This window comes from Heterodontus francisci, chromosome 3 (genome assembly GCF_036365525.1).
Source record: "Heterodontus francisci isolate sHetFra1 chromosome 3, sHetFra1.hap1, whole genome shotgun sequence".
In the NCBI taxonomy this organism is placed as follows: Eukaryota; Metazoa; Chordata; class Chondrichthyes; order Heterodontiformes; family Heterodontidae; genus Heterodontus; species Heterodontus francisci.
This window is the reverse complement of record NC_090373.1, coordinates 30,902,682-30,923,536: the sequence shown is the minus strand read 5'-3', so window position 1 is coordinate 30,923,536 and position 20,855 is coordinate 30,902,682. Positions and strand designations below refer to the sequence as shown.

The 20,855-nt window shown below is 44.2% G+C and overlaps 1 protein-coding gene across 11 annotated transcripts in view; it reads right to left on the bottom strand.

Annotated features, from left to right (window-relative positions):
* disc1 (DISC1 scaffold protein) overlaps positions 1-20,855 on the bottom strand; it is a 156,183-nt gene that overhangs the window by 28,086 nt on the left and 107,242 nt on the right. For 8 of the 11 annotated variants that reach the window (XR_010970942.1, XR_010970947.1, XM_068020804.1 and 5 more), the window contains one exon: positions 16,896-16,940. The exons of 1 other annotated variant lie outside the window; for it this stretch is intronic. Coding sequence is in view for 8 of the 10 variants with exons in the window: in XM_068020804.1 (XP_067876905.1) it covers positions 16,896-16,940 (45 nt within the window). In the remaining 2 variants the exon portion in view is untranslated. Of the gene's footprint in view, positions 1-6,557; positions 6,757-9,186; positions 9,266-16,895; positions 16,941-20,855 lie in introns of those variants that run through there. 2 more of the 11 variants (XM_068020811.1, XM_068020844.1) reach the window with 2 other exon arrangements.

Genomic DNA, 20,855 nt, shown 5'->3' with positions numbered 1-20,855 from the left:
ACTTTACTTTTGTGGGGACATGCCTACACTGCACCTGTAGAATCTCGCTTTTGAATGCCTCCCACTGGTTATGCCATCCACGATTACGCTAAAACTAACTATTATGGTCACTATCTCCAAAATGGTCACCCACTGCTACTTCATCAAATGCCCAGCTTCATTACCGAAGACTAAATCTAGAATTGCGCCCCCTCTTGTTGGGCTTGTTACGTGCTGGCCAAAAAAGTTCTCTTGAATGCAGTTCAAGAGTTTTGTGCCCTCTGTGCCCTTCACACTGTATGTATCCCAGTTGGTATTAGGGTAGTTGAAAGCCCCAACTATTACTGCCCTATAATTCTGGCACTCAGAAATTTGCCTACATATTTGTTCTTCTTTCTCCCTCTCACTATTTGGGGGTCTATAATACACTCTTAGTAGTATGGCTGCCCCTTTTCTATTTCTGAGCTCAATGCATATGGCCTCATTTGATGATTCATTTAGCATATCATCCCTCCTCACAGCTGTTATTGATTCCTTAACCAATAATGCTACACCCCCTCCTTTTTTATCCCCCTCTCTATCCCACCTGTAAACTCAATATCCAGGGATGTTGAGCTGCCATTCTTGCTCCTCTTTAAGCTACGTTTCTGTTATCGCAATGATATCGTGTTGCCACATGTCTATCTGTGCCCTCAACTAATTGGCTTTATTTGCTATACTTGCATTTAAATAAATACCCTTTAACACTGCAAACTTCCTCAAACTTCGGGAGGGCTGTATAAATTTAAACAGCTCTCCACTGGGAGGTGGGCTGGAGTCAGATCTTTCCCCTCCAATATGTTCCCTGGAGTCAAGACCACCTCTTTGTCTTAGTTCCATCTTTTTAAATTCGAATTCCCTTCCTTCTCTTTCACTTTCTCTTTGAAATTCTAGTTGCGTTTTTTCATTGTCAATTCTCTTTCCTGTTCAAGCTTAAGTTTTTCCAACTCTATTTCTTTTTCTTTGTCAGGTTCAAGCTGCATCATCTGCAAGTGAATTTTAGCTAATTCAACTGTATTACCATTTGGTTCACCTTTTTCTTCTTCCAATTTCAAATGCAGTGCTATTACCTCAATTATATCTGCTTTCTTAGCTCCTGGTTTTAAACACCAACTTTTGTGCCAATTCCTTTAGTGTAACCTTGGTTACGTTTCTCAAATCACTCAGGGAAATCACTCCTTCCCCAGAAAGGTCGTAGCAACTAACAAAGACATTCCAGTAGTGTAAACTTTAAAGGACAAGAAAACTGATTTTTAACTTTTCCTCTTTTCAATTATTATGACTCCAATTACAATTGCACGTTGTCAAGCTTTTGGATTATCCCGGACAGAGTCCCCAATTGTATGTTACGACTGAGGTGGGAGGAGGGCACTGTCTTTTCTAGTTCCACTTCTCCAAAGGTCACAACATATATTTAAATGTTTACCCAGTTACTGATGCGGTCAATCATATACGCTACTCTTCATCCCAGAATAAAATATACCAACCAGGTTTCCTTAATGAAAAACAAAATTATCAGTTTATTATCAAACAAGACTTATCCAGTAATGAAGCAAAGCATTAACATATGGATTGAAATATGAAAATTCCCTTTTTAAATGCCCCCCCCCCCCCCCCCACACACACAGAGGGAAAAAATACAGAAATTCTCTCTGCAGAGGTCTGTTATAAAAAAAAATACTTTGGCCAAATACTTATTAATTCTTGAAAAGACAAGATATGGAAGGAAGTCAGTTGTCCCTTTTGGTCTGGCATCTGGGTACATGGAGACGGGTCACTAGGATCTTTTCAGAAGTAATTCATTCTGGAGATGTCAAGAAATCATCTGGTAGGCTTTCCAGAAGACATGTGGCATCAGGAATTTCAGCCAACTCACATTTGAATCGCTGGGTGTTTCCAAAGACAGGAGGAAAGAGGAGCTGATACACTGGCCTTCTCAGGGTGTCTTAGAGAGGTGCAGGCAAAATGAGCTGGGGTTTCTTTTTCCTTGGCAGGCTAAACACCAACTGTCTTCTAAACAAGTCACACCCCAACTGAACTGAAAACAATATCCAAACCCCAAACAGAAAGTTAACCTCCTGACCTCCATAAACCTTGACATGTGGCTTCTCTGTAAACATCTTCCCCAAGTCACCAAGGTTTCTGTTGTCTATCGAGCTTAAAGCACATGATTTCCATCACAAATGCCCTTTAGGTGAACTTTGTAAAAAAAATATACAACCATGCAATCGTTTCAGTTTTAAACACAGGTCCTCAAAGAATGTAACAAAAAATGGAAGGACTTTCGGTACAATGGGTGTATAAGAAAATGGTATATTGTGAAGTTTCTGTTCTTCAGTAGAATTGCATAAATTTTATTCTTTTGTACCACTTTCTCAGCTTACAAATTCTTAGTTGCTGAGGGGAGGTTGGCTTTTAACTTACTTGATGATAAATGGGAAATTGACGGGGACAAACGGGGGAGTGTGGAAGGCGTGGTTGGTTGCTTGCAGGACTGCTTTGTGTCAGTTGCATGGTTGGGGGGGGTGGGGGGTGGAGGGGCAGAAAGATAGAATGCTGCATGTGGTTCTGACATCGGTCCACTGGTGCAACTGAAGTGAACCTTGCATTAATGAACGCATTATTGGCAGCAATGTGAACAGCTAGTGCTGTATTGCCCCCATCACCTTCCTCCTCGGAGTTGTCTGCAAACAATGCACACTCTGCGCCTTGTTCCTTCCCCAGGTCCAAATCTTGCTGCTGCACAATGTAGTGCAGAATGCAGAATACCATGACCATTCTGGACACCATAGGAGGTGCATACTGAAGAGGACCTCCAGATGTGTCTAGGCACCTGAAGTGCACCTTCAGCATGCTGATGGCTTGTTCAATCACAAATTTGGTCATGTGGCATTCACTGGTTGGGTTTCTGACGGGTGCCATCAGCCAAGTTTGAAGTGGGTATCCCTTGTCTCCTAGTAGCCACCGTATAAGTGTACTTGTAGATCCAAAGACAATGGGGAGTTTGGACTACCACAGGATCATGGCAGCTCCATTATAATCTTGCACATATCTTCAGAAATATCTTTTTGTGGTTGGTCATCAGCTGCACTCTGATGGAATGGAAGCCCTTATGGTTTACAAAGTACTCCTGGTTGACCTGGGGGTACGTGAGTTGCCATGTGTGTGCAGTAGATTATGCCTGCTTCTGTGGGAAGCCAACCCTAGCTCCCGTTCATGCTGACTGGTGTCATTGCAGGTGAAGTTCATATAATGCTGGCCCTGGCAAACAATGCATCAGTCATAATGGGTGTCATAATGCACTTGTAGGATGCTGACTGGGAGATCCTGACTATGTCTCCCTGGAAGGATCCGGAGACAAAAATATTGAGGGGAGCGGCAACGTTCTCGCTAATTTTTCTTTGTTGTGTGTGGCCTATTTGTTGCATTCCATGATCCCTTTAAGATTGTTGCAGGGCTGCACATGCGTGAATCTTAAAAGGAACATTGGTTGTGTGCAACCTGTATGCTGCACTGTGCAGTATCTTCCAGATTGCTGCATGGCTGCGCACCATAGAAGGAACATTGGAAAGTGGTCACTTGGACAGCCACTGGTAATACATGGCCAAAAGGTCCAGCAGGGAGATTGCCTTCTTCTAGAAGGCTGCCTTCTAAAGCATCACTGTTCTGACATGTCAAGGAAACTCAGCCTCTGCCTATGTACTGTGTCATGGGGACAATACAGCACTAGCTGTTCACACTGCTGCCAGGAATGTGCTTATTAATGCAAGGTTCACTTCAGTTGCACCAGTGGACTGATGTCAGAACCACATGCAGCATTCTGTCTTTCTGCTCCTGCCCCCACCCCCACCCCCACCCCCACATGCAACTGACACAAAGCAGTCCTGCAAACAATCAACCAGACCTTGCACACTCCCCCATTGGTCCCTGTCAATTTCCCATTTATCATTCAGCAAGTTAAAAGACAACTTTCCATCCAGCAACTAAGAATTTGTAAGCTGAGAAAGTGATACAAAAGAATAAAATTCTGCTGAAGAACAGAAACTTCACAATATACCATTTTCCCATATACTCATTGTTACAAAAATACTTCCATTTCATGTTAGATTTTTTGAGGACCTGTGTTTTAAAACCGAAACGATTGCATGGATGTGTTTTTTTTTGTTCAGTTCTGTTGTTCAGCTGAAAGTCTCTGAACTGCAGGCTGGTGCTGGTCCCCTTTCTGATGTATACTACAGGTCAGTCAACAGTGAGTTGCTGCTGATGCTGAGTCATATTGCTCCTCATCTGAGGTCCATCCTAAGGCAGCCAAGGTGCCACTCATCCTGAAGTGATTCAGAAAACCTGCAAGTAAACTGTCAGAAGTATTGTGAACAAACCCTTGCCTACTGGTAGGTAAGAAAACAGCATTGAATATTGCATATCTTTGGCAGTATTGCCTGAATTTTGATCAGCCCCTCAATTGCTGTTCTTTTCTTGCCTTGCTTTCACTGCAGTGCTTCAGTAAGCCCATGAATCCCGTGAATGTGACATTAAATTTAAAAGTGTATTGAAATATCGCTCCAAATGAGCAAGGGGTGCGTGCGAGCAGCTTAACACACTTGAGTTAAACGTGGAAGTTGACGGGTTGCAGCTGATTTCCCAATGTGCTCGTATTTTTGCCATTTTAGCCTCTCGCTGAAACCCTTGCACTTCTCCAGGTTAAAATTGCCCCCTATCATGTTGTAACTTTTTATTTAGGATTTTTAGAAATCTATTTTGTTAGAGCTATAGAATTCCCTCGAGATACTGGTACTGTACAGTTGAACTGTCAAAATATTTTCTCCAAACTGACAGGCTAATTAATACATTTCTTATTCGTTTACAGCTTCATAACGACAACTTAGGTTCTACTTCCTAGTTTTTTGGCCTAGATTGGTATGAGACTTCCACATTAATCAGAATATCTTTTTGGAAAAGGATCAAAAGCAATGTTCCCTCTAATATTTTTGTGGAGTGTGTGGGTGATTTGTTTAAGTGCGTAGCCCTTTTAAATGTGTCTGGGGGGAGAGTAAGCGGCCTGCAGCCAGTGGCTGGGGGGGGGGGGGGGGGGGGGGGGGAGGAGGAGAACGCATCCGCCGCCACCAAGGTCTTCGACCGCTCACTACCCGCTTCCTCTTCCCACTTCCCCCCCACTCTCCCCGCTTCCTCCCCACTTCCTCTTCCCACTCCCCCCCCCCCCCCCCCCACCCCCCGCAGTACTCGATGACATCATCTGCGCACACGTCGCCAGTCCTGGCAATGCGGAACGCTGCGCACACGCAGAGAGCAGGAGCCTGTTTGCGCATGCACACAGCCTGGCGCAGTCTGATGACATCAGCAGCCGGCCGCGTTGTCAGGAATCACTGTTTAAAATTTGTATTTCTTTAATTTGTAATCAGAGGTCATATGCTGGAAAATCATATAATCATGTAATAAGCAATTAGCCCAGGGGAGAACAGATTGCAAAGAACACACTCTTTAACTAACTGCCTTTAATTGTATTCGGCATGCCTCTCCAACACATGGTTCCAATTATTTCAGGCCACCAACAGTATGGACATAACACTGAAGAATTTAGCACCACAGAAATAATTACTTCATCTGTATTTGGTTGACCTATTACAACAGGTTAAACTTTAAACCTAAATATGTAAACATTTAATAATGTCTTATCAGCTGGGAAAACCCATCAACCATTTGGTACCTTTTAAGAGACAACTAATACATGTTATCATTGCTCATTTTCTTTTAAATTTTAGTGTTGAGGACGAACTAGTGTCTTATACAAGTTCAACATAACCTCCTTGCTTGAAGTGCTACCTCTGAGGCTGAGGATCAGGTGGAGGCAGACTGCTCACCAGTGCCGGTCTGGGCCTGAGATGTCCATGGCACTAAGCCTCATTGTGGAGTTGCTGGGGGAGGACCTCCAAATGCTGCTGCACTGGCATCACTGCAGGGGAAACCTCCGTCATAAGGTGTGACTGTACAGATGTTTCGTCCGTCAGGGAGCCATGGGGGCGGATGATGATGGAGCCCCGTGAGAGGTGCCCCCCTCATTGCCACCTCGGCCCTTTCATGGCGCCCTTGATTGCTGGAGGGAACCACCCGTTGGGGCGCAGATAGCATCCACTCCTTGCTTTGTTGTGCCATTTGTGCCACTGACCAGTCAATGCTACAGACTGCAGCATGCATTCTGTGCATGTCAACGCTGTTCCTGCATCTACCCTGAGCCATGCCACATTTGGCTCTCCATGAGATTGGCCACTCTCTCAGTGGAGGAGCTCATGTGCTCAAAGTACTGAGACATTGTGGAAGAGGAAATGAACGGACTCCTCCATTCTCAACCCATGACTCTGCAGTGCCTGACATAACTCCAAAATGTGGGCACACATCTCATGCTGGTTCTCCAGGTAGAGCCGCCTGTTTCGTGACTCCCTAGGGCTCTGCATCTCCGCCCTGCTGAGCAGGGCTGCACCTGTCCTCCATCCACTGGGGGGGCTGGCCTTAGCTGACTCTGCCTCCCCTATATCTTCCTACTCTGATGTGATGTGTGCTTCACCCTCCCTAATAACGCATGAGACCCACCAAGGTGAGAGTATCTGGACTGGTGAAGGGTGTGCAAGAAAGATGTGATGGTGCAGGCTCTGAGGTATCTTCCTTCTGATTCCTTGGGATCTTGTTGACACTGTGTAGGCTCCTGCCCCTCTGCAACTGGCCCTGTGGGAGACATAAGAAAAGATGGTGATGAGACATCGGGACAGTCAACATATGATCATACTGCTGAAAATAATGAGATGGCAACTCATGCTTTGACAGCTTATTGCACAGGGAGCATTGCCATGCATCCCCTGAACCTGGAGATGTTGAGATGTTTTTACCCTGTCTACAGCAGACACTCATTTCTCTGTCTCCAGCATCCCTTGGCATGACACTCTGGCTGTACCAAGGCCCAGCACCTCAAAGTGCATCAGCAAAGTGAGCTGTGGCACCTCACTGTCTAAACGTGCCCTCTTGTTCTCCCTGGTGTTCAACTCCCACTTGGCCTGCAAGGTGAAGATGCAGTTAGGACAATGTCTCTCTTGCTCACTATACGAGGCTTTTCAATCGCATGAGATGTTGTAGTCTGCACTCCAACCTCCTGCCCAACATCACTTATGGGTCTTCAAGGCTTTCTGTGAAAAATTCATCTCATAGGAACAGGTGTAGGCCATTTAGCCCCTTGAGCCTGCTCCATCATTCAACGAGATCATGGTTGATTTGCGACCTAAGTCCATATACCCGCCTTTGCCCCAAATCCCTTAATAACTTTGGATAACAAAAATCTATCAATCTCAGATTTAAAATTTACAGTTGATTTAACATTAATTGCTGTTTGCGGAAGAGAGTTCCAAACTTCTACCACCTTTTGTGTGTAGAAGTGTTTCTTAATTTCATTCCTGAAAGATCTGGATCTAATTTTTAGACTATGCCCACGAGTCCAAGACTCCCCAACCAGCAGAAATAGTTTATTTTTATCTACTCTATCTGTTCCCCTTAATAACTTGGAATACTGCAATCAAATCACTATGAACCTTCTAAATTCCTGGGAATAAAATTGTAGTTTGTGTAATCGCTTCTCATAATTTAACCCTTGGAATCCAGGTATTATTCTAGTAAACCCATGATGTACTCCTTCCAAGGCTAATACATCCTTCCTTAGGTGTGGTGCCCAGAACGGCGCTCAGTACTCCAAGTGTGGTCTAACCAGGGCTTTGTATAGCTGAAACATGACTTCCACCTCCTTGTATTCTAGTCCTCTAGGTAGAAAAGCCAGCATTCCATTAGTTTTTTTGATTATTTTCTGTACCTGTTCATGACATTTTAATGATCCATGTACCTGAACCCTGAAGTCTGGATCTGCACTGTTTCTAGCTTTTCACCATTCAGAAACTACCCTGTTGTATCCTTTTTAGGTCCAAAGTGGATGACCTCACATTTGCCTACATTGAAAACCATTTGCCAGTTTTGCCCATTCATTTAATCTGGTAATATCTATTAGTAATTTTATGCTTACTTCTACACTCCTTAGGTACTGCCTATCTTTGTATCATTGGCAAATTTGAATATGTGGCTTTCTATACCATCATCTAAATCGTTAATGAACACAGAGAATAGTTGAGGACCCAACACAGATACACCAACACAGATACATGAGGGACACCACTAGTCACAACCTACTAATTAGAGTACCTAACCATTCTCCCTACTCTTGGTCTCCTGCCACTCAGCCAATTTTTTTAAATAGGTCAATAATTTGTCTTCAATTCCATGAGCTTCAATGTTAGCTAACAATCCCTTATGAGGGACTTTATCAAAGGCCTTCTGGAAATCCGTATAAGTAACAGCGCACCACCACGTTCTCAAGGGCAATAAATGCTGGTCTAGCCAGCGATGCCCAGATCTCACGAATGAATTAAAAAAAACTTCCATAACATCCCTGTCCACTACTTTAGTCACCTCTTCAAAAAAATTCAGTTAGGTTCGTCAGGCATGAACTACCCTTTACAAATCCAAGCTGCTCTCTCTGATCAACTGAAAATTTTCAAGGTGTTCAGTTACCCTATCCTTAATTATAGACTCCAGTAATTTCCCAACAACAGATGTTAGGCTATTTCATAATTCCCCGTTTTTGCTCTTTCACCTTTCTTAAATCGCAGAATAACATGCATAATTTTCCAATGTAAAGGAACAGTTCCCATATTGAAAGAACACGAGGGGACATAGCTTTAAGTTGAGGGGTGATAGATATAGGACAGATGTCAGAGGTAGTTTCTTTACTCAGAGAGTAGTAGGGGCGTGGAACGCCCTGCCTGCAGCAGTAGTAGACTCGCCAACTTTAAGGGCATTTAAGTGGTCATTGGATAGACATATGGATGAAAATGGAATAGTGTAGGTCAGATGGTTTCACAGGTCGGCACAACATCGAGGGCCGAAGGGCCTGTACTGCGCTGTATTGTTCTAATTCTAAAAAAAAAAACTTTGGAAGATTATAGTTAGGGTATCTGTAATGTTCTCACCTACTTCCTTTAAATTCTTGGGATGGAAACCATCTGGTCCTGGAGGTTTGTAACTCTTTACTGCCATTATTTTCTTCATTACTGTGATTTGCTAATGTCGATTTTCATGAGTCCCCATCCCTGTTTCAATAGGATTTCTGGCATGCTGACCTCTTCTTCTGTTGTAAATACTGAGGCAAAGTAATTATTCAACATGTTCGCCATTTTCTTATTTTCAATTGACAATATAGTTTTCATGGGGCCCACATTACTCCTGACCATCCTACTATTTTAAAAAAATGTTGCGTTGATTTTAATGGCCCTTGCAAGTTTCTTTTCATTTTGCCTTTTTGTAGCTCTACTATCTGCTTTGTCACCCTTTGCTGTACTTGGTGTCTTTCCCATTCACAAGGACCTGGTTTTTTTTTTTGCATTTTTGTATGCTTTTTCTTCTAGTTTTACGTTGTCTCTTACCTCTTTAGTCCATGGGTGTTTCTTTTGGCAAGTAGAGCTCCCCCTTAGGGGTAATAAACCAGCTCTTTATCTCATTAAATTATTTTTGAACACCTCCCACTGATCTTCTGTCATTTTACCCATTAACAGATTTGCCCAGTTTACTGTGGACAGTCTTTGTCACATTGCATTGAAGTCAACTGGTTCAATGAAGAGTGCAGGAGGAGCATCAGGCATACCTAAAAATGAGATGTCAACCTGGTGAAGCTACAACACAAGACTACTTGCATGCCAAACAGCGGAAGCAGCATGTGATAGACAGGGCTAAGCGATCCTACAACTAACGGATCAGATCTAAGCTCTGCAGTCCTGCCACATCCAGTCGTGAATGGTGGTGGACAATTACACAACTAACAGGAGGAGGAGGCTCCACAAATATCCTCATCGTCAACAATGGGGTGCCCAACACATTAGTGCAAAAGACAAGGCTGAAGCATTTGCATCCATCTTCAGCCAGAGGTGCCGAGTGGAAGATCCATCTCAGCCTCCTGCTGAGGTCCCCATCATCACAGATGCCAGTCTTCAGCCAACCCGATTCACTCCACACGATATCAAGAAATGGCTGAAGGCACTGGATAGTGCAAAGACTATGAGCCCTGACAACGTTCCGGTAAGAGTACTGAAGAATTGTGCTCCAGAACTAGCTGCGCTCCTAGCCAAGCTGTTCCAGTACAGCTACAACACTGGCATCTACCCGGCAATGTGAAAATTACCCAGGTATGTCCTGTCCACAAAAAACAGGACAAATCCAACCTGACCAATTGCCGCCCTATCAGTCTACTCTCAATCATCAGCAAAGTGATGGAAGGGGTCGTCGATAGTGCTATCAAGCGACACTTGCTCAGCAATAACCTGTTCACTGATGCTCAGTTTGGGTTCCGCTAGGGCCACTCACCTCCTGACCTCATTGCAGCCTTGGTCCAAACATGGACAAGAGCTGACCGCCAGTGGTGAGGTGAGAATGACTACCCTTGACATCATTTGACAGAGTATGGCATCAAGGAACCCTAGCAAAACTGGAGTCAATGGGAAAGAGGGGGAAACTCTCTGCTGGTTGGAGTCATACCTAGCACAAAGGAAGACGGTTGTGGTTGTTGGAGGTCAATCATCTCAGATCCAGGACATCAGTGCAGGAGTTCCTCAGAGTAATGTCCTATGCCCAACCATCTTCAGCTGCTTCATCAATGACCTTCCCGCCATCATAAGGTCAGAAGTGTGGATGTTCACTGATGATTGCACAATGTTCAGCACCATTTGCGACTCCTCAGATACTAAAACAGCCCATGTCCAGATGCAGCAAGACCTAGACAACATCCAGGCTTGGGCTGGTAAGTGGCAAGTAACAATAGAGCCACACAAGTGCCAGGCAATGACCATCTCAAACAAGAGAGAATCTAACCATCTCTGCTGGATGTTTAATGGCATTACCATCGCTGAATCCCCCACTATCAACATCCTGGGTGTTACCATTGACCAGAAACTGAAGTGGACCAGCCAGATAAATACTATGGCTACAAGAGCAGGTCAGAGGCTAGGAATTCTGCAGCAAATAACTCACCTTCTGAATCCCCAATGCCTGTCCACCATCTACAAGGCACAAGTCAGGAGTGTGATGGAATACTCTCCACTTGCCTGGATGGGTGTAGTTCCAACAACACTCAAGAAGCTGAACACCATCCAGGACAAAGCAGCCCACTTGATTGCCACTTTCAGCATTTACTCCCTCCACCAGCAACGCACAGTGGCAGCAGTGTGTACCATCTGCAAGATGCATTGCAGCAACTCACCAAGGCTCCTTTGACAGCACCTTCGAAACCCGTGACCTCTACCACCTAGAAGGACAAGGGCAGCAGATGTATGGGAACACCACCACCTGCAAGTTCCCCTCCAAGCCACACACCATCCTCACTTGGAACTATATCACCATTCCTTCACTGTTGCTGGGTCAAAATCCTGAAACTCCCTTCCTAACAGCATTGTTGGTGTACCTACAGCCCAAGGACTGTAGCGGTTCAAGAAGGCAGCTTACCACCATCTTCACAAGGGCAATTAGGAATAGGTAATAAATGCTGGCCTTGCCAGTGATGCCCACATCCCATGAACAAATAAAAAAAAGTGAGCTTTACATAAATCTAGAACCTTAGTAGCTGTTCCGCATTTCTCCCTTTCAAACACTACATTGAACTCAATCATAAATGCTTAATTCTACCCATAAAGTCCCCACTGCCCACTTAGCTCTTTTGCTATATCCTGTTATCACTGAAGTGATTTCATCCTTAATCATGAAGCCTACTCCTCCCCCGCTACCATTTTCCCTATCTTTCCTGTAGACCTTATAACCTGGCATACTCAGTTCTGACCATCTTGCAGTTAGGTCTTCGTAATGGCTACTGTGTTATACCCTCCAAGTTGAATTTGCGCCTGTAGTTCATTCAGATTGTTCCTTATACTCCATGTATTTGTATAAAAAACACTTGTTTGGGAAACACACCCTAACTTGTCCTCAGCTCTAATGGTTTACGCACATGTTTCTTATTTCTCTATCTTGGTTTAAGCACTTTACATCTTTTAGTTTTCCCTTTACCTGTATTGCCTAAGGTACAATTACTCTCTTCCCTTTTGCTTGTTTTTGATCTATTATTAATACTACCTTTTCCACCTGAGCCCTCTCCCCCATTTACTAGTTTAAACAGCTTGTGACCGTCCTTTCTGCTTGGACCCAGTCCCAGCCCGTTACAGGCATAGCCCATCCTAACAGTACAGTTCTTTCCCAATACTGATGCCATTGTCCCATTAAATGGAACCCTTAACCCCCAGTGGAGGCTTAGAGGTGTTTTGCTGGGACCCACTGTGCCGCCAGCCGCTTCTTGAGAGCGACATCTGCACAGCTGTACCCAGCATGTGCTGGAAGCCTGTGAAGGAGTGTTATCCTGACGCCATACACCCCTACTTGGCTAATGGAATGCCAAGAAACTTAATTTCGATCACAGGTCCAGGCCATGAATCTGCGCATCACTCTGCAAACAACAAACACTAAGCTGCAAGATGTGCTCTGCATCAGTGCTATTTAAAGGGCCACTCAAAAAGTTGCAGGTGAGGTGCTGTTGACCTACATTTTGCTTAGCTGAGTTTGTGGAAGCACTGTGCTGGGTTGTTGAAGTTGGCAGGGAGGACAAAGGAATAAGTGACTCAAGTATGGGGCAGTTGTTCTACTGCCTCCTGGTCTGCAACATGACCAGGACATGGAGTGGAGGAGACACAGAAGGGAAGCTCTGCAGAGGGAGGAGGAGGGGATTCCATAGAAGGCCCTATCCACCAAGGGTTCCGCTGCCTCGACCGCTCAGGGGAAGCACTGCAGTACAGTCAGAGATAGTCTCAAAGTTTTGATGGTCTTCTGCGTCCCCCACAGCCTCACCATGAGGAGGGCGCAGTCATTATTTCCAGGGATGTGGAACCCATTGTGGGAAGAGGAGGAGCAGCAGGAGGAAGAGGAGGTGGAGGCAAGAAGGTGCCTGTGTTACTGGATGGTCTGTGATAAGAGTGGATTGTGGGCCTGGGCCTGTGTTACTGGATGGTCTGTGATAAGAGTGGATTGTGAGGCTCTGTTTCCATTGAGATAACTTCCCCAGTCCCATCACAGCATACCCTTGGCCACCATCCAACAAATAAAAGCCACCAACAAAAATCTTTACATTCCTTTATCCAACAATACATCTAATAATAGACAAAAATTAGCTATCCACCCTTGTGCATTTCCTTTCAGCAGGGGAGACTGTAGATGGCCTTGCATGATGCCCTCGAGCAGCTCTGGGCTTTCAGGCCTGCTTCAGACAACACCACCTTGGCAAAGGCATTAGCAGAATGGCTGTGGTGGGATCACAAAATGGGGTCATTCTGAGAGGATAGCACGTTCAACCTTCACGGTGCCATTGCTACTCCTGCAGGACGGCACCTCTGCAATCCTAATAATCTGTTGGAGGGCAGATTGCTGGGCTGTTGAGAGCCTGCATGCCCATTTTAACACTGCGCTCTACAGCAATGATGGCAGCAGTCTGATCCTGCATAGCAGCAAGCTGAGTTTCCATAGCATTAAGCATGGATCTCTTGACTTCAGTATGAAATTCCACTGCAGCACTGAAACCTTGTGTAGCTTCCGCCTGTGCTGCAGTGAAAACTGAGTCAGTAGCCACCAGACGCTGTATCACAGCTGGGTCTACTAGTGCAGTCATGAAGTTGGGCACCACTTCCAAGGTGTAAAGTACAGACTCCAAGCTCTGCATAATGCCCTCTGCCATGTTGGAGCCGGATTCCTCTGTGCCCCTTGACAGTGACAGAAGGCCATATGGCAGGTCTGGCAATGCACCAAGCATGTCTTTGTGCATGTTCATCAGCCTTCTCCTGTAGGCCGCCCCAATGAATTCCTCATTTGAGGTCCCTGTAGAAGAACTTGTCTGCGACCTCACCCTCCGGGGAACTGGCACATGAGCTACCTTTTCAGCCAGGCCTGAATGCAGACCACTTGTTCCCAGTGACGCAACACTTGCAGATCATGACTCTAGATTAACCGCAAAGTTACACGCAGTGCCAGTTCCTGAGCTGGTGGGTGGGATTGAGAAATTAAGTGACAGTGCCTCATCACTGTCGTGGAGTTGCTCTTCCTTTTCCTCCTTCCAACATTGATGTTGTCCAGGCGAAAGTTTCAGGGTACCTGAAAGCATAAAAGCAGAAGGGGAAGGTTGGGGTGAAGGAAGTGGGGTGGGGAGAGAAGCAGGAGGTCCATGGTCACACCATACGCAGTTTTCACTTCATTCCACATCTCTGGATGAAGGTGAGGAGGGAGGTGAGAAAGGGGCATAAAAGGCAGTCACTTTAAAGGCCTGCTTCCCCTGACATGTGTTGGGTTCGGGTTGGGTAGGGCCCCTCTTCTGGGTTCGGCTTTCGGGCTCGGGTTGGGTCGGGCCGGACACACACGTTAAGTGCTCTGCTGGTAAGAATTGAAATTTAAAAAACTTACCTGAGCTGGGAGTCCGGGACGAAACTGAGTCTGCGCAGTGAGCAAGTGGCTTCACTATGACGTCATCACGCATGCGCAGCAGCTTCCTGGAGGTTCCGAATCAGAAGGTAAGTAAAGGGAAGGTTGGTTCGGGCTCGGGGCAAAATCGGAGGGACTCAGGCCGGGTCGGGTTCGGGCCCGCTGTGGCTCGGTCGGGTTCTTTTTCCCGACCTCAGCAGGCCTTTAAGTCACTTAGCTTCATCCTGTTGACCTCGGTGGTGCAGATGCCATGGGCTCACTGATGCCAGCCCCATGATTCTAAGCACCACCTCCTCAAGGAGGTTCAGGGATGGAGTCGTGCCTGCTCCCCTGCCAGTTCTCTGAGTCTCCCTGTTGTTATGAGCCACCTTCTCCTGCGAGAGAGGGCAGAATGTTAGTGCTTTGTTTGGATGATGTTCCCACCATAGCCAAATAGCTGGAACTACTTGGAGGCAATGAGAGGTGCGCATGAAGCTGGCATGATTGGAAGGTATGTGTGGGTGAGGTAGAATATGTGAATGTAAGGCATGGGTTCCGAGTGCTAGCGAATGCTGCTGGGTGCATGATGGGGGTGTGGTTCACTGAGCAGTTTGAGAGGTTGATGGTGTGGTGAGTACGTGATGTAATTTCAGGATGCATTCACTAGCCTTGGCAACATGTGTGAGGTCATTAAACTGCTCGTAGCACTGCTGCCTGTTCCTCAGGGCTAGTCTGATCATACACCTCCGTTGCCATGCACTCCCACTCCCTTTAGAGGCTTCTGCATGAGGGCCCCTTGGTCCCTTGAGGAAATGCGGCCTCTCTTCTAGACTCCACTTGGGTCACTAGTTCCTCTAACATGGCATCACTACATCATGGAGCTCTCTTGCTTGCCTGGTGTGCTGATTGTCTTGACCTTCAGTGTTTCAAAATCCCTTTCAGTGTTTCAAAATCAGCCTTCAGCTCAGATGTGCAGCTTCCTTTAAAAGCTGAAGGCTAGCTGGGACACGTGCTAGCCTCGTAAGCTCTCTTGCCCCTGCCATTGTGCAGCCATCCAGCTAGCAGCATGGCAGACGCTCAGCCCCAGGCACAATCATGGTAACAAGGTGGCAACATGAACTTTACGTGCTGACTACCTCCAACAGAACTGGCATGGATGGGTAGTGAATCATGGTTTCTGCGCCTGAAAACCTGGGTGAGCTAACTTTAGCCTTTCATGTCTTAAATGCTTTCTTTAAGGACTGCTAAAATAGTGGTTAATAGTATTAGTTTAGACTTACAGCACTGAAACAGGCCCTTCGGCCCACCGAGTCTGTGCCGACCATCAACCACCCATTTATACTAATCCTACACTAATCCCATATTCCTACCAAACATCCCCACCTGTCCCTATATTTCCCTACCACCTACCTATACTAGTGGCAATTTATAATGGCCAATTTATTACCTACCAACCTGCAAGTCTTTTGGCTTGTGGGAGGAAACCGGCGCACCCGGAGAAAACCCACGCAGACACAGGGAGAACTTGCAAACTCCACACAGGCAGTACCCAGAATTGAACCTGGGTCGCTGGAGCTGTGAGGCTGCAGTGCTAACCACTGCGCCGCCCGAACATTATTGTCTAATGTTTACATTAACATATGGAAAAAAACTCAATGGTCGATTTTTTACTCTTCCATGCCTTATGAGAATGACTCCTGCTGTACAGGTTTGACACTACGTTCACTTTAACACCCGGCTTTTCGGAGGCATGTGGGCCTTTGCTGCAACAGTTGAGGCCTGATGATCTCAATCAGACCCCAATGCTATTTTAACTTTGTGCTGTGGTGTCAACACATGCTTTGCTTTGCTAGGGAAACACAGCAGACCCTGAAGTGAGACAAAAGCTAAGTAATTTTAAATATTTTTTTTAAAAAAAGATAGGTGAGGAGGAGCAGGAAGCCTTTCTGTAGGGCCCCAGCTGCAGTCTTCAGATTCCCATCCACTAGCCCTACATCATCGATGCTGTGTTTAGGCAGGAGTTGGTCCTTGGACACCCACCGACAAGGATTTACACTCGGATCACTGCCAATAAGAATTTATACTCGGATCACCACAGACAAGTATAAATCCAACACCAATATTTATATGTAATAAACAAGAACGGAACATTTGGATTGTTAGGAAAACAACACAGCATGGCTCTTTAAACACTGCACTCTGTACCTCTAAAATACGCAGTAAGAAATCATATAATCCCTTTCTATTTGTGCCACGCCACAAGCTACAGCACCAAAAGTGAACATCCAAACACTCACCTCTGACTGTGTATCCTTGATGATGAAAGAACATTTAATTGGCACCTAAGAAATATACAAAAGGTTGTTAAATATGTGATGTAGATGGTGCAAGAGATTTACATCAATTATAATCTAAAAAGTATACATCAGTAATAGTAATAAATTAGAAACAAGATACCAAATATAAGTGAAAATAGTAATTTGCAAAGAAAATAAGTAGTTTATGTTATCTGTATAACTATGTAAGAGATACAAAAAGCATACAATTGCAATAGTGAGTACCATGAAGACAGCAATCTTTACATCCAAGTAACAAAATTGTTAGTTGGTTGTTAAGGTCTTAGGCATGAATATAGGACTCAAGATCCTACTAAACCCCATTCTGTATTATATGTACCACAAATAAAACTACCAACTTGATTTAATGGTAATTATAATTACCAATAATGTCTTCTGGAGGGCATTAGGACAACATTAAAGTTTTTACACTCCCTTTTCTTCCACCATAATGGGATAATAAGGTAATAAACGTAAATGAACACAGCACAGTTAACTATAGAATAATATACAGGTGGGAGAGTGTTCCAAAACAGTGACACAAAGGAGCATGTTCTGGCATTGGCAGAAGAATTATGAAGGACAGTGGAGGGTAGCCATGAACACCGTGGACCTCTATAACTCCTGATTTGAGAAGCACTGAATAAGCATTTATTTAGAAGAGTCACTCTTCTAAAAATAAGTTTGGTAAACCTTGTTTTGTTGCTTGGACATAGAATAAAATGACATCAGTTGCATCCTACATTCAATGTCATCATTACAAAAATTGTTACAACTGAGGCAGAAGGAGTGCACTGTTTATTCTAGTTCCACATCTCCACAGGTCACAACATACATTTAACTTTTTTCCCACTTACCAATATAGTCGATCATAGACTCTATATTTATCCCAGTATAAACACACCAACCAGGTTTCTTTAATAAACAACAAAATTATAAGTTTAATATAAAACAAGTCTTAACCAGTAATGAAGCAAAGCATAAACACACAGATCGAAATATAAAAGTTCCCTTTTTACCTTAGCCCCTCTCACACACACACACACACACACACACATCGGTTAACTGAAAAAATTGAGATTTACTCTTTAGGGCTCCAATACAAAAAAACAAAAAAAAAATATGTCGGCCAAAATATTTGCTAACTCTTGAAGAAAAAAAAGAGAAGATATGAAAAGATGTCAGAAGTCCTTTCTGGTTTGGCGTCCCAAATACGTAAAGATGGCTGTCACTGGGATCTTCCTAGAACAGTTCTTGTCAGGCGACGTTGAAGATCAGTTTGGCCAGGCTTTCCAGGAAAAAATGCAGCAACAGAGGATCCAGGCAGTTTCTTACACTTGCTTCTCAGCTTCTCAAGAGATGGAAAACTGGCAAGCTTTTTCAAAGAACTGGGACAGACTAAGCTGGGGTTTGTCCCCCTTGGCAAGTTTTCTCCAACTGTCTTTTCAAACTATTGTCCAGATTTCCAACTCACTGTCCAAAGTGAAGCTATAAACAATGTCACAAGAGACAAGTCTTCTGACCCCTATAAATCTTGACCTGTCACTTCTGTGCAAACATCTTTTCCCAAGTCAAAAACAATCCCTGCTGGGTAATTATTTGAAAACAGGTGCCTTCCAGTAACTGTTTACAGTCCTGACCTGGCAGTGACCCTTGAAAAAAAAATCCATGAACCCCTTTTCAGTTTTAAAACCCATATCTTCAAAATTTAACAAAAAAAAACCCTCCACCCTTGGAGAAATGAAACACCAATGTATGGAAAAAATAGGTGAAAAATTTTAAAACATATTTTCAAACTCATACTCATTCACTCTTTACCTGCAGCTAATGCAGTTCTGCTTTGTACCACCTTTGCATTCAGATAACTCAAAGCAAAGTTAGATTCTAGATAAAGCATCTGTATTTACACTATTTTTGCCCGCAATGTGAATAATCTTTAGGTGATAGTACTGTAATAGTAAACCCCATCGGAATAGTCTAGTATTCTGGTTTTTGAAATTTTGGCAAAGTTTATTACCAAATCAGCTAACTAATTCTTTAAACAGAGTTTCTAGTTGTTTCAAGTGGTCCTTCCAAGTGTCACTATTCCAGCACATCATCAAGGTAACCTACCCAGTTAGGAACACTGGCTACCACTTGGTTTATTAGTCTCTGAACGATTGCTGGGGCTTTTTTAAACAAATTATAGTTGAATTTTGGACACTGAATCATCTGGAGATTTCTGAACTTTGTGGGTGTTTTTCTTTAAAGGAAGGTCAACCAGTTAACGTATTTACTGGAAGGCACATGATTTCAAGTAAACACAGCAGGGGGTTGTGTTTTGACCTTAACAGCTATTTGCTTATCGACAAGTCAGGATTTATGGTGTCATAGGACTTGCATCTGCAAAGGTTTTTTTTTTCATTTTGAACTGTTAAGAACAACCAGTTGGTTTAGCTAAATACAGGCAGTTGGAGTTTGATTATTGACTGGTGGAAAAGAAAATCCAGCCAGCCCGTCTTTCTCTCTTGAAAAGCAAATCCTGTATCAAGTTGAACTAGTGCCTCCTGTGTTTGAAGAAATCCTGAATGTTTGCTCAAACCTTGCATCTTTAAAAGAACTTTGCATCGAATGTGTGAGAATTGAAACTTTGTTGCTGCACACCTAAGACCTAAGTGAAGCCTTCTGTAGCTGCATTTCTTGAAAGCCTGCCCAGAATGTTCATCAACATTGCCTGGAAAGATTCCTAGTGGCAGCCACCTATTCGCCTTTGGGGCACCTCGCCAAGCAAAGGACCTCCATACCTTCTTCAAGCATAAGTGTTTTTTTATTCATTCTATTTCTTTGTAACCGCTGTAAACAAGAATCCCTTTTTCCCCCGGTTATGTATGTGAGTGTCTGTGAGGGATAGGATAAAAAATAAGGGGCATGAATATGTGTTTACTTCATTATTGGTTGACTTGGTTTATAATAAACGGATAATTTTACTGTTTATTAAAGAAACCTGGTTGGTGAGCTTTATTCTGTGGACAAATAGAGTATCTGATTGACTGTTTCGCTAAGTTGAAAAATGTAAATATATGTTGTGACCTGTGGAGAAGTGGGACAGAATTGTTAGTACACTCCTCCCATCTTGGTCGTAACAGGCCCAAATGGCATTACCCGGCACTGGAAAAGACCAAGGTGTGACAAAGGCCAATATCCCTTTAGCTTGGAGTGTTAAAGGAACTTGCCAAAATCCCTTCAACAAAACTATTTTTGTAAGAAACATGGCACTGCCCACTCTGTCAATACAGTCTTCCAAGTGAGGAATTGGGTAGGAGTCTGCCTTTGTTAATGCATTAATCTTTCTGTAGTCTATGCAGAGTCTAGTTGAACCGTCAGGTTTAGGCACTAATACCACTGGAGAACTCAAGCTGCTTTGACTGGGTTCAATTAGATGGTTTTCCAACATACATTGGATCTCTGCTTTAACCTGGGCCTGTTTCTCCGAACGTGAGCGGTAAGGATGCTGTTTTATAGGAAAGGATTCCCCTACATCCATATCATGTGTGGCTAAGGTTGTACATCCTGGCTTATCCCTACAGATGATGAGAACAGAAAGTGCCGGAAATATGCTGCAGATCTGGCAGCATCTGTGGAGAGAGAAACAGAGTTAACATTTCAGGTCTGCAAACCTTCATCAGAACTGAATGCTGCCAGACCTGCTGAGTACTTCCGGCACGTTCTGTTCTCATTTCAGAGTTCCAGCATCCGCAGTATTTTGCTCTTATCCCTACAGACTCTATTAAATGCTGGTGAGTAGCATTGTTAGGTCTTCTCATTGTTCTGCATATAAATATGAAAGCATAGTGTCTAATCTCCCTAACAATTCAGTATTAGCTAACCGGACAGTAGGAGGTTCAATTTCAGAATTGTCTGCGCCTCGTTCTGCCTCATCCT